At 44.4% G+C, this 14,704-nt stretch overlaps 1 protein-coding gene across 13 annotated transcripts in view; it reads right to left on the reverse strand.

The window, feature by feature from the left end:
* LOC118373066 (dynamin-1) overlaps nucleotides 1-14,451 on the reverse strand; it is a 150,276-nt gene extending 135,825 nt beyond the window's left edge. For 7 of the 13 annotated variants that reach the window (XM_052459860.1, XM_052459858.1, XM_052459862.1 and 4 more), the window contains exon 1: nucleotides 13,964-14,450. In XM_052459860.1, the coding sequence (XP_052315820.1) occupies nucleotides 13,964-14,124 (161 nt within the window). In that variant the 5' untranslated portion in view covers nucleotides 14,125-14,450. Of the gene's footprint in view, nucleotides 1-13,963 lie in introns of all 13 variants that reach the window. The other 6 variants (XM_052459867.1, XM_052459865.1, XM_052459871.1 and 3 more) reach the window with 3 other exon arrangements.
* Between the last annotated feature and the right edge of the window lie 253 nt (nucleotides 14,452-14,704).

Genomic DNA, 14,704 nt, shown 5'->3' on the forward strand with positions numbered 1-14,704 from the left:
ATGACAGCCCTCCTTTTTCCTATGTTCAGCCCTCCTTTTCCTATGTTCAGCCCTCCTTTTCCTATGTTAGCCCTCCTTTTCCTATGTTCAGCCCTCCTTTTCCTATGTTCAGGACTCCAAATTCCTAGGTTCAAAAGACTCCTTTTCCTATGTTCAGAAAGACTTTTCCTAATGTTCAAATCCTTTTCCTATGTTCAGCCCTCCTTTTCCTATGTTCAGCCCTCCTTTTCCTATGTTAATAGAATCCTTTTCCTAAATAAACAAAGCCCTCCTAATCCTATGTTCAGCCCTCCTTTTCCTAAAAAATGTACATAACTCCTTTTCCTATGTTCAGCCCTCCTTTTCCTATGTTCAGCCCTCCTTTTCCTATGTTCAAATCTTTTCCTATGTTCAGCCCTCCTTTTCCTATGTTCAGCCCTCTTTTCCTATGTTCAGCCCTCTTTTCCTATGTTCAGACCATCATTTTCCTATGATTGGACACTCCTTTTCACTATGTTCCCCTCCTTTTCCTATGTTCAGCCCTCCTTTTCCTATGTTCAGGGCCTCCTTTTCCTATGTTCAGCCCTCCTTTTCCTATGTTCAGCCCTCCTTTTCCCTCCTTTTCCTATGTTCAGCCCTCCTTTTCCTATGTTCAGCCCTCCTTTTCCTATGTTCAGCCCTCCTTTTCCTATGTTCAGCCCTCCTTTTCCTATGTTCAGCCCTCCTTTTCCTATGTTCAGCCCTCCTTTTCCTATGTTCAGCCCTCCTTTTCCTATGTTCAGCCCTCCTTTTCCTATGTTCAGCCCTCCTTTTCCTATGTTCAGCCCTCCTTTTCCTATGTTCAGCCCTCCTTTTCCTATGTTCAGCCCTCCTTTTCCTATGTTCGGCCCTCCTTTTCCTATGTTCAGCCCTCCTTTTCCTATGTTCAGCCCTCCTTTTCCTATGTTCAGCCCTCCTTTTCCTATGTTCCCCTCCTTTTCCTATGTTTCTCCTTTTCCTATGTTCAGCCCTCCTTTTCCTATGTTCAGCCCTCCTTTTCCTATGTTCCCCTCCTTTTCCTATGTTCAGCCCCTTTTCCTATGTTCCCCTCCTTTTCCTATGTTCAGCCCTCCTTTTCCTATGTTCAGCCCTCCTTTTCCTATGTTCAGCCCTCCTTTTCCTATGTTCAGCCCTCCTTTTCCTATGTTCGGCCCTCCTTTTCCTATGTTCAGCCCTCCTTTTCCTATGTTCAGCCCTCCTTTTCCTATGTTCAGCCCTCCTTTTCCTATGTTCAGCCCTCCTTTTCCTATGTTCAGCCCTCCTTTTCCTATGTTCAGCCCTCCTTTTCCTATGTTCAGCCCTCCTTTTCCTATGTTCAGCCCTCCTTTTCCTATGTTCAGCCCTCCTTTTCCTTTTCCTATAGTTCGATCAGCTCCTTTATCTTGCGCACATTGAGAGAGAGAGGTTGTTGTCCTGGCACCACACTGCCAGGTCTCCCACTTAAATAGAGTGGCTGTTTCAGTAAATGACTCTTGGCTTACTGTCTGTGGTGCTTTTCAGAACCCTCTTATTATTCCAGCTGGCAGTCTCTGTCTGGGATGTGATGCAAAGCTCTTTCTGAGTGAGAGTAGCCCACCTGTGTGAGGCCTGAGCATGCAGGGCCTGATAGGCACTGGGCTAGTAGAGAGAGAGAGAGAGATGGAGAGATGGAGAGAAAGCACAATAAGGTGGAGGATGAGAGAGAAACAGAAGGCATATGCTCGAGGAGAAGATGACAGAGAGGGAGAGAATGATTAAGAGGGTGAGAAAGAGAGAGAGAGCAAAGCAAAGAAGGCACAGTGAGAGACGAGAGAGAGAGAGAGAGAGAGAGAGAGAGAGAGAGAGAGAGCTCTGCTGTAGCTCCAGCACAGCTGAGGAGCACTCTTCTCCTCAGCTCCATTGTCAGATGGGAATGAATGTAGCCAGTGCCGTGCCAGTCAGCCCCTGGTGTTTGTCAGCTCTGCCTGCTCTAAGGGAGAAATCACTGGAGAATTCACACTATAATTGTAGGGCTTTGTTCAACAAGGGCAAACGAACGGTCTTACTGTTTCCACACGCAAGCTAAAGCCAATACCCTGAGAGCCCACCCTTTTCATGTGACAGCGGTGCTTCAGCATGCAGAGAACCGCACTTTACACTCTGCTAGGTGTTCACCAATATCATAGACAAAGAGTGTGTGAAAAATGTTAAGAATGACACATCTTCGGACGGATATTCCATACAAAATGATTCATTCGACATTCTTTCTCCATGGCATGGAGTGGTAGGAGAGATTAAACATTTCTTCATTTGGGTTTTCTGTAGTCTATTTCTGTCCTCTAGGACAAATTCCGTGTTAGCTTAGCTCTTTAAAAGGTTCAAAGGCTCTCAGAAGACATTCTTCACACATTAGCATTGCAGACTCCCTCTGAAGCTCTTATCAACGTGGTTTATCAGCACAGTTTCATCTTCCTTTAAATAATTAGCAGGTTTAGAAAAATAAGGAGAGAAAGAGCTTGCATGAGATAGAGAGAAAGAGAGAGAGAGAAAGAGAGAGAGAGAAAGATAGAGTGAGTGATAGTGAGAAAAAGAGAGATATATGAGTGTCTCTTCATCTGCCTCCAGCTATCTGTGAAACTGGGAATATGCAGATAGTATGTGCATATTGGTCCTGAAGTGGCTGAGTGTGTGTGTGTGTGTGTGTGTGTGTGTGTGTGTGTGTGTGTGTGTGTGTGTGTGTGTGTGTGTGTGTGTGTGTGTGTGTGTGTGTGTGTGTGTGTGTGTGTGTGTGTGTGTGTGTGTGTGTGTGTGTGTGTGTGTGTGTGTGTGTGTGTGTGTGTGTGTGTGTGTGTGTGTGTGTGTGTGTGTGTCTACATGCCTGTGTGCCTGTGTGTCTCAGAACATTGTATCTGTGTTTTCTTCTGGATGGTTCTGAGGACACTGTATTACGTAACAGCAGTAGGTCCTCTGGTGGTGGTGTTTCCATGTATACTGCTACATTACCAGCTGACCTCACACTAGTCTAATCCACTTACACATTTGGACCAACAACAGGGGTCTAGTAGGGACATGCACTCAGATAGAATCTCATGGTGTCCTGTAAACTGTGAGTGTGTAGGCTGCTACTGACTGTTCACACACACCTAACCTATGTCATTACAATAATTTAAGGATATGATCTATTTCATATCTTTACCTGAACAGAGAGCAACAGATAAAGCATTGGCAGCACTGTCTAGTCAACAACAGTTCCATTTCCTACTGTGTAAAATCAATTTCCTGTCTGCTGTCTCTCTCCTGTTGGGGTGTGAGCCTGGCTCTCTCTGCACCTTCCTCTCCTCTAGTAACACCTTGTATGGGACAGATGGCCCAAACTGCAGGTCTCCTCTCCCCCTTCTCTACTCCTCCTTCCCCAAAAGCGCCACCATATGGACTAGCCAGATAGGCGGAGCCGGTACGAAGCAACCAGACCCTGTAACACATACCACACCACTAGCCTGGTTGCCAGTCTCTTTAGCTAACATTCCACTCTTTGTACTCCATGTCATGTGCCAAAGCACAAAGAAAAGCTAAACAGACTGGCAACCAGGCTACCACACCACTACATCTCCCTCTCTATCCCAAACACCATTCATCACTGCTATGGCTGGAGGGATGACTCAAGGCAAGGCATGGTGCCTGGGGTATCCACCACACACATCATACTGTACATGCTACATGCTTGCACAAGTGAGCAAGGACGGATGGATGCATGTACATATAGTACCCATGCCCACAACATCATGTCGCAATGCTGAAAATAATTCACCACATGAAGAGCCTGTCATGTGACTGCAGGGGAAAACCCAGTCAAGGAGCGAGTGAACAACACGCACAACTCATTCCATCGTCCCATCCCCCACCCCACCCCAGCCTGCATCTCTCCTCTCCTCTCCCCAGTCACCTGTGGGCAGCAGTGATGATGGACAGTCCACCCATCCAACTGGGAGACCCATCCCCTCCCACCCCCTCCTCCCTTTTCCCTGCTGAGAGACAGTGCCTGTCACATACGCCCACTCACGTGACAACAAACCAGAAGGACACAAGCTCTCCAGACTGAGCAACAACACAGGCTAAGGAGAGGAAAGAGAGTGAGAGAGACAAGAAGGGGAGATAGAGGGAGGGGGTAGTGAGAGAGAAATGAGAGACAAGCAGAGGAGATAGAGGGAGAGGGTAGAGAGAGAGAAATTAGAGACAAACAGAGGAGATAGAGGGAGGGGGTAGAGAGAGAGAAATGAGAGACAAGCAGGGGAGATAGAGGGAGGGGGTAGAGAGAGAGAAATGAGACAGGCAGGAGACGGAGAGAGGGAGGGAGAGATGCAGATGGAGAGCGAAACAGACAGAGGCACATGACAAGACAGTAAAACAAAGAGAGAGAAATAAACAAGGAGAGACACAGAGGGATTAACAGAGTGAGAGCCAAAGAAATTGAGATAGCAGAATGTCACATAGCTACAGCACTTCACCTTGTCTACCCAGCCTTGTTTGGGCACACCTTACAGTGCAATCACTCTCTGCCATACACTCTCAATTGTCACACACTCGTACACACAAACACACACACGGTCAACAAACCTGTCCAGCACTGGCAACGTGCCAGGCAGCTGCAGCAGAGCATCATTGACTTCCACATACTGACTGTACACACACACACACACACACAGACATTCCAAAGCATGCATGCACATGTGAACATACTTTGTCTTGCTTCGCGGACACCCTGAGAGGACAATGTTATTCTCTGACTTTCAGCTTCTTAGCCAGAGGCTTTGAGAGGATTAGCAAAAGAGCAATGGTGCACTTTATTCCAATAACCGTCAGACCATTTCCACTCCATTGGTTTCCCTCTCATTGATTGACATAACAACTTCATAACAACATAACATGTATCGAAACTGACCTAGTGTAAACACATATTCAGAGCACATGGTACCGGTGGGACTTGATCTTTAATGCTCCAACATACTGAGCCAACTGGGTGAAAAACATTAGAATGCCATACAGTGCTTTAAATGACCTGGTCTGTGGACCTTGTGCCATTAATGACACTGTATTAGGCATGGTCTAATAATTGCAATCCTCAGTTTTAAATTTACAACAGACTACAAAATGTCATCTAATCCTGATCCATTGTGTGCAACAATTGCAGTCACGCTATGATGAATAAGATAACTAGGAAAAGCAATTGCATCTCCCAGGCAACAGCCTTAGTGCCTGAGATTGGTTGTTTTTGTCGACTTGTACACCTCCAGAGTACAGTCATTGTAGTGATGAAACGGTTCATTCTTGGCCGATGGTGGGCGCCCAGACTAAAGCAGGAGCGGGAGCCAATGAGAGGGCATGTTGGTGAGCTGCAATGTAGACTCGCAGAATAGAGTTCATCTCTTTGAGCAGTGTCAGTCAGGGCAGCTCATGCAGCTCCTCTCTCTCTCTTTCCTCACACTCTTTTTTTTGCTTATCTCACCAGAATTATTTCACAATCAACAAAAAAATGATACAACTGCTTCTATCAGCTATCCTAAAAACAATATTGTACACAAAGCATAGCCAACTGTAGAACTAGGCCCACCCTTCATCAACTGTAGAACTAGGTCCACCCTTTATCAACTGTAAAACTAGGTCCACCCTTCATCAACTGTAAAACTAGGTACACCCTTCATCAACTGTAAAACTAGGTCCACCCTTCATCAACTGTAGAACTAGGTCCACCCTTCATCAACTGTAAAACTAGGTCCACCCTTCATGAACTGTAGAACTAGGTCCACGCTTCATCAACTGTAGAACTAGGCCCACCCTTCATCAACTGTAGAACTAGGCCCACCCTTCATCAACTGTAAAACTAGGCTCACACTTCATCAACTGTAGAACTAGGCCCACCCTTCATCAACTGTAGAACTAGGCCCACCCTTCATCAACTGTAAAACTAGGCCCACCCTTCATCAACTGTAGAACTAGGTCCACCCTTCATCAACTGTAAAACTAGGTCCACCCTTCATGAACTGCAGAACTAGGCCCACCCTTCATCAACTGTAGAACTAGGCCCATCCTTCATAATCTGTAGAACTAGGCCCACCATTCATCAACTGTAAAACTAGGCCCACCCTTCATCAACTGTACAACTAGGCACACCCTTCATCAACTGTAGAACTAGGTTCACCCTTCATCAACTGTAGAACTAGGCCCACCCTTCATCAACTGTAAAACTAGGCCCACACTTCATCAACTGTAGAACTAGGCCCACCCTTTATCAAATGTAAAACTAGGCCCACCCTTCATCAACTGAGGAACTAGGCCCACCCTTCATCAACTGTAGAACTAGGCCCACCCTTCATCAACTGTAGAACTAGGCCCACCCTTCATCAACTGTAAAACTAGGCCCACCCTTCATCAACTGGTAAACTAGGCCCACCCTTCATCAACTGTTGAACTAGGCCCACCCTTCATCAACTGTAGAACTAGGCCCACCCTTCATCAACTGTAGAACTAGGCCCGCCCTTCATCAACTGTAAAACTAGGCCCACCCTTCATCAACAATAATAGGCAGACATAAATGAGACGATAAAATAAGTGAAAATACAGTGATACATCTCTCAATGGGTAACATAAAACAATGCTGATAATCAATAAATCACCAAATTAGACTATACTTCCCAGCAGCACTAGCCAGCATGTAGCCCCTCATCTATGCGTGTCAGTCAATCAGTAAAGGGATATATTTTTACACTACAGTATCTCTCCACTCTCACAAACTACAATTAGCATTAGAAAAAGATAGCTAGGGCCCATACTCCAGCCCATACTGTTCTTCTTTTGTTGGGATACAGATAATCCCTTGCATTTTGCATTCTTCATATTATTTCATATCATTCCGTCCTGCAATAGTCTATTGGATTGAAGATTAGTAGAGATAGAGATGATTTTTTTTAGCCTCATCAGTAAATGAGAGGAATCCTATGCTGCAAAAGAGACTATCCTAGGTAAGTATTCTAGGCTGATGTGCTAAATGCTGCAAGCACCAGCACTCTAGTTAAGGTGGGTTCTTAAACGAGGTTCTCCAGAGAACAGTGCAACCTACTATGCAGTAAGCACTTCTTTGACCTAGAACAGCTGTATCAGTAGAAATTGGAGAAATCTGAGATCTGAGAAAAATATATTCAAATAACTTTCAATTAATAACTTATTTTGATATTTGACGATGAGGCACATATCTAGAGCAATATTATCTAAGTGACTATAATAGACAAAAGCTAGAGCTCACTTGCACATTCATGCTGATCTGAACTTACAGTACCTTTAAAGTCTCAGGAGTTTTGTTGCAGTGTCTTGAATCCCCCAGGTGACAACGTGGGCCAGAGATCACAGTGATAGTCTGTCTACGGCAGTACTCCCTGATTGAGTTGCTATTGTGGGTCTACTGTTGTGTGTCATTCCTCTGAAGAGCTCTCCTAGGTCCTGAAAGCAGCCTCAGAGAAAAGGACAGGCTCTGTACACTATACAGCCATCAACCAACCCCTGTTCATCTGATAGGGGCAGGTGAGATATGAGGGGAAAATTAAACTAATCATTGAGGTATCAACCGTCGGAGGAATTGCACCATAATGTTTATAACTGGTGTCTGTTCCCCAACTGTCCCTTAGGCACATTAGGTCCTCTCATGGGCCACCGTGATAGGATAACAGTTTGTGTGACGTCCACTATGAGGTGAATGATGATTCCTTTGTTTGTTTGTCTGGTGGCCACAACGCAGCCTGCCTCCTACATTCTCCATAATGAAGTTTTATGGATATTTTTGTCGGTTCACTATGTGAAACAATCACTGTTCTCCAGCCTTGCACCTCCTAATTATACTTGATTGATTATGCCCAAACGCTCTCTCTTTGGAGTTTGGAGTTTAGTTCTGACAGCAGCTTCCCCTGTATTAGAAGGTATTCACACTTGATTTTAAGCCTGCCTTGATGCCATCAAACAGTAATATGTGAGTTTTATTTTGTTAGATTGAACATATGCACAGTTTGTCATCTTACAATCATCTCTGATTTCAGTAGTATTCTTTATACAATGCATTCAGAAAGTATTCAGACCTCTAGACCTTTCCCACATTTTGTTACGTTACAGCCTTATTCTAAAATGAATTAAATCATTTTTTTCTCCTCATCAATCTACACATAATACCCCATAATTACAAAGCAAAAACAGGTTTTCAGAAATCTTTGCAAATTTTGTAAAAATAAAACACTGAAATATAATATTTACATAGGTATTCAGACCCTTTACTCAGTACATTGCTGACGCACTTTTGGCAGTGATTACAGCCTTGAGTATAAAGCTACAAGCTTGGCAAGCTTGGTTAATCCTATTCTTCTCTGCAGATGATCTCAAGCTTTGTCAGGTTGGATGGGGAGCGTCTCTCAAGAGATGTTCAATCAGGTTCAAGTCTGGGCTCTGGCTGGGAAACTCAAGGACATTCAGAGACTTGTCCAGAAGCCATTCCTGCATTGTCTTGGCTGTGTGCTTGGGGTCGTTGTCCTGATGGAAGGTGAACCTTCGCCCCAGTCTGAGGTTCTGAGCACTCTGGAGCAGATTTTCATATGGGATCTCTCTGTACTTTGATCCATTCATCTTTCCCTCAATCCTGACTAGTCTCCCAGTCTCTGCCACTGAAAAACATCCCCACAGCATGGTGCTGCCACCACCATGCTTCACCGTAGGGATGGTGCCAGGTTTCCTTCAGACGTGATGCTTGGCATCCAGGCCAAAGAGTTCAATCTTGGTTTCATCAGACCAGAGAATCTTGTTTCCCATGGTCTGTCCTTTAGGTGCCTTTTGGCAAACTCAAAGCAGGCTGACATGTGCCTTTTATTGAGGAGTAGCTTCTGTCTGGCCACTACCATACATGCCTGATTGGTGGAGTGCTGCAGAGATGGTTGTCCTTCTGGAAGGTTCTCCCATCTCCACAGAGGAACTCTGTAGCTCTGTCAGAGTGACCATTGGGTTCTTGGTTATCAGGAAACCCCAGTGCCAACAGAAGGGTACTCTGTATGTCAACACATCCAGACAGACAGAGACTGTCTCTGTCTGCATCTACAAAATGAGCCCCATCCCAGCTACACGCTGATCATTTCTATTAAAAATCCAAAGGCCAACCGATTACAGCAAGGCCCCAGTAGAGAGAGCATTAAATGATTGTTTCAGTGAGAGTAGGATTGACAGTGAGAGAGTGTGTCAAAAAATCTAATCAAATCAAATGTAATGGTCACATACACATGGTTAGCAGATGTTATTGTGAGTGTAGTGAAATGCTTGTGCTTCTAGTTCCGACAGTGCAGCAATATCTAACATGTAATCTAACAATTCCACAACAACTACCTAATACACACACATCTAAGTAAAGGAATAAGAATATATACATATAAATATATGGATGAGCAATGACAGAGCAGCATAGGCAAGACGCAATAGATGGTATAAAATAGTATAAAATACAGTATATATATGAGAAATGCAAGATATGTAAACATTATTGAAACAGCATTATTAAAGTGACTAGTGATCCATTTATTAAAGTGTCCAATGATTTCAAGTCTGTATGTAGGCAGCAGCCTCTCTGTGTTAGTGATGGCTGTTTAACAGACTGATGGCCTTGAGATAGAAGCTGTTTTTCAGTCTTTCGGTCCCAGTTTTGATGCACCTGTACTGACCTCGCCTTCTGGATGGTAACGGGGTGAACAGGGAGTGGCTCGCGTGGTTGTTGTCCTTCATTATCTTCTTGCGACATCGGGTGCTGTTGGTGTCCTGGAGGGCAGGTAGTTTGCCCCCAGTGATGCGTTGTGCAGACCGCACCACCCTCTGGAGATCCTTGTGGTTGTGGGCGGTACAGTTGCTGTATCAGGCAATGATTCAGCCCGACAGGATGCTCTCAATTGTGCATCTGTAAATGTTTGTGAGGGATTTAGGTGACGAGACAAATTTGTTCAACCTTCTGAGGTTGAAGAGGCACTGTCGTGCCTTCTTCACCACACTGTCTGTGTGGGTAGACCATTTCAGTTTGTCCGTGATGTGTCCGTGATGTGTACACCAAGGAACTTTCCACCATCTCCACTGCTGTCCCGTCGATAAGGATGGGGGGTGCTCCCTCTGCTGTTTCCTGAAGTCCACGATCCTCTCTTTTGTTTTGTTGATGTTGAGTGAGAGGTTGTTTTGCTGACACCATACTCCAAGTGCCTTCACCTCCTCCCTGTAGGCTGTCTCAGCATTGTTGGTAAGCAAGCCTACTACTGTTGTGTCATCTGCAAACTTGATGATTGATTTGGAGGCATGCATGACCATGCAGTCATGGGTGAACAGGGAGTACAGGAGGGGGCTGAGCATGCACCCTTGTGGGGCCCCAGTGTTGAGGATCAGTGAAGTAGAGGTGTTGTTTCCTACCTTCACCACCTGGGGGTGGCCTGTCAGGAAGTCCAGGACACAATCTCACAGGTCGGGGTTGAGGCCCAGGGCCTCTAGCTTAATGATGAGCTTGAGGGTAGTATGGTGTTGAATACTGAGCTATAGTCAATGACCAGCATTCTTACATAGGCATTCCTCTTGTCCAGATGTTATAGGGCATTGTGCAGTGTTATGGCAATTGCATCACCTGTGGTCCTATTGGGGCGGTAAGCAAATTGAAGTGGGTCTATTGTGACAGGTAAGGTAGAGGTGATATGATCCTTGACTAGTCTCTCAAAACACTTCATAAAAACTAGTCTACACTACACTAGTCTGTCAAAAAGATAGTTAGCTTAGTTAGCTTTCTGCTCACCAGCTTGAACGAAAACGCAATGATTGTTTTCCTCGAGGCTGCAACCATATCTCTTCAGCACGATGGTGCTAGTGTTATTTGTTCCCAAACAACGTTTTCCAGAGGAGACTTTGAGTCCGTCTGATAAAGTAAGCTAAGCCTGTTAGCTAGACGTCAAAGGCTTGCGACCTAAGGTGTAGTTTTATTTTTTACATGTTAGCACATCGTTAGCTTTTGACTTGTTTTGATTACATAAATGCTTCAAAATTCACAAAAAGGGATGTTAGCTGATGGAGATTGTCTCACAGAACAAAGCATATAAGATCTCCTAAGCCAGTGTTTACCACAGACCTTATTTTCAGCATTTAAAAAATATATATATATTAATTTCGCCATAGGCTTTGGTCAACGAGCCATGGTGTTCAACCTTCCCAAGTTCTCTCACGTCACCCCGCTCCTCCGCTCTCTCCACTGGCTTCCAGTTGAAGCTCGCATCCGCTACAAGACCATGGTGCTCGCCTACGGAGCTGTGAGGGGAATGGCACCTCAGTACCTCCAGGCTCTGATCAGGCCCTACACCCAAACAAGGGCACTGCGTTCATCCACCTCTGGCCTGCTCGCCTCCCTACCACTGAGGAAGTACAGTTCCCGCTCAGCCCAGTCAAAACTGTTCGCTGCTCTGGCCCCCCAATGGTGGAACAAACTCCCTCACGACGCCAGGACAGCGGAGTCAATCACCACCTTCCGGAGACACCTGAAACCCCACCTCTTCAAGGAATACCTAGGATAGGGTAAGTAAGGGTAAGTAATCCTTCTCACCCCCCTTCTCCCCCAATAAGATTTAGATGCAAGTGGCTGTTCCACTGGATGTCATAAGGTGTATGCACCAATTTGTAAGTCGCTCTGGATAAGAGCGTCTGCTAAATGACTTAAATGTAATGTAAATGTAATGGCGGCGCCTCCGTTGGCACCTACAAAAAGGATGCCATTACTATTGCTGTCTGTAATGATCATAGTTAACGTGACTATCTATAGCCTTATTATTGAAGGAAGTGAGTAAGAACATTTAAGATAATGATTAGATGGTCAGGGTGTTTTGCCCATAATTCCCACTATACTGATGACTGGTGCAAAGGGAGCCTAAACAGGGCTGTTAACAGTGGAGTGGACCTCAATCACTAGAACATCTAAGATGATGACAAGACCATTTCTCGGTTATTACTCCAACTGACCTATATTTCACATTGCACTGTGTTAACAAACAATGGAAAGCTATTAATCTACTGTTTATCTGTAATGGGTATCAAGCAATCAAAGGCAGGTGCCAAGCAACAATCAACATCACTGAATGAAATTAGCTTTGCACCATGTGGCAAAGTTTGCGTTCACATCCCATATTGGTGGTGGATGCAGATTCAATTGCACAGAAATGAATTTCATTCGTCATGTATTGCAGTGTGCAAGGATATGTTTAAAGGGATACTGCGAGATTCTGGCAATTAAGCCATTTTTCTACTTACCCAGAGTCCGATGAACTCATGGATACCATTTTATGTCTCTGCGACTGCATGTAGAAGTTAAAGGTAATTTTGCGAGCCAATTCTAACTACCGTTAGCGCAATGACTGGATGTCTATAGGTACGCTAGCGTATGCTAATTTCATTTGTGCTGCACGCAGAGACAGAAAAATGGTTTCCAGAATCTCGCAGTATCCCTTTAATAATGTATCTCCAAATGAGTTAATTTGCATTTGGTTGTGATATGACCTGGAATGACCAAGGAAATGGCTACGGGACGTGATGCCCCAATCCATATAATAAGTCTCAGGGTAGTTGCTGTATTATGTCCCTGCCTTGGTAGGAGATAATAATCCTGCAGCAACATGAAATATATTATGCGGATTATAATTCATGGGTTTTTTTTGTAGGTGTTGACACATCTTTCGTTAGGGCAAATCTAGTCTGACATTTTAAAGTGGAAATTGCAAACTTTAGAAGCCTTTTTAAACTTTGAATACACTACAGGTTTGCATTTCCTATGTGCAGGAAAAATCTCAGCAACAAACTAATGTTCAAATTAAGATCCTTCATCTGTATCATTGCCTGGTGCTGAGCGGGTGCAGCAGCCTAGCTAAGCACTAACAGATGGATGGGGAGCTGAAGACGAAGGGCTCAGAGCGACTCTCTCTCCCCTCTCTATGTATTTTCGCAAGGTCATACTGCAGAGTATAGCGGGGTTGTGTCCCTGGAGATATGCGGTTTATCCATCATCAACTCCGTGAGAGGGTCTATGACAGGGACTATGACATAATTAACTAGCCACAAAAAACATGTTATGTAGTCTATTCATATCTCACACCAGGTGTGTATCAGATACACATAATATCTATATTTTGTGGGCTGAGTGTTTGGTTAATGAATGACAAAATTGAAACCCTGTCTGAAAAACAACCACACATGAAGCTTTCTTGTTGGAATTGTGTGTTTACAAGGCCCTACATATGGGGCCTTGGCCTCCAATGTGCTGTGAGCCCTGAGGGCAAGGTGGAAAAACTGAGAATGGAGAGAAATGCGCACCCCATTCGACCCCCTTTAAACCGGTACATTTATGATGTCTGTAAGAACTGGTAACCTCCAATATACAATAGGCTATTTGTAATATCAAAGGAAATGCAAAATAGTGAGGGATTATTTTATATGTAATGTAGATTTGCACTATGACAAACATTGAAAATAGTACCATATAGGAAATAAAGAATTCACCAAGAAATATTGCAATTAATATTGTTTATAAATATATACAATGATTTTATAATAGGGAGCACCAACAAGAAAATCAAAACGTCCATTTTGGTTTGGTACTCTACCAGTACATACTGCAGCAATTAGCCTGTGGACTTCAGGGAAGGTTTTATGTAACCAAATAATATGTTTAGATTCCCTTATGGCTACTCTCGAAGAGGGACTGGTGATTCTAAGACAATACTTGCAGCAAATCATCTTTATTTAAGACATTCTATATCATGTTGAAGTTATCCAATGGATCTCATGGCTGGAGCTAAGCCAATGGAACGGGAGGATGGGGATGGGTAGGTGTGCAAGAACCATTGCAGCCTAGGAGACTTTGATAACGGAGAGATGCATTTGCGTCCAAAAACACAAAACCACTTACTTCCCAACGAAGTTCTCCAACACCGAGCTTTTCCCTGCACTCTGCCCGCCAACCACAGCAATTTGAGGCAGGTCCAACTGAGAATTTTGACCGATGGCCGAAAAGGCATCTTGCATTTTATTCACCAGAGGAATAAGGTCTTCCATCCCCCGGTTCCCCATGATTGCAAGGGAATATGTCGCTCCTTTACAGATTATAATGAAATGAGGGAAAACGTTTCTCTCGGTCCTTGGCCCTTATCACCCTTCCGTGAAAGGTGTTTCAACGTTTGGAATACGCCTTCTATTTTAATTTTGCTTGCACCCTCATTGATTACGATTCCCCGGTGTTCCCTCTACACAGAACGCTTCTTCTCTCTCCACTCTCTTATACAGCTATGTTCAGCTCTCTACCACGCAGCACCGAGGGATGATCTCTTCTCAGAATACGCTGACATCCCTGCACCGATGCGCATGCACCACGGAGATCTAGCTCAACAGAATTGCACCCCTAGGCTTCGTGTGCTCTCTCTTGTACTAGGCTATGCTGTACGAAATTGAAAATACAGGCTATGTAAGCAATGCAGCTATTTTCTAAATAGGCTATGTTGACACACTTATACTAGCTAAATCATATTGTGTTATGCCAGTGTTGATTATGTTTGGTAGGCATTGGTTTGGAAGGCAGTGTTGATCTGTCCATGGTGCTGAATTGGTTAAACGACGTCATCTGTACTTCAGCCTCCTAAGTGAAAGAGGGCGA

Source organism: Oncorhynchus keta, chromosome 13 (genome assembly GCF_023373465.1).
Source record: "Oncorhynchus keta strain PuntledgeMale-10-30-2019 chromosome 13, Oket_V2, whole genome shotgun sequence".
NCBI classification, from domain to species: Eukaryota; Metazoa; Chordata; class Actinopteri; order Salmoniformes; family Salmonidae; genus Oncorhynchus; species Oncorhynchus keta.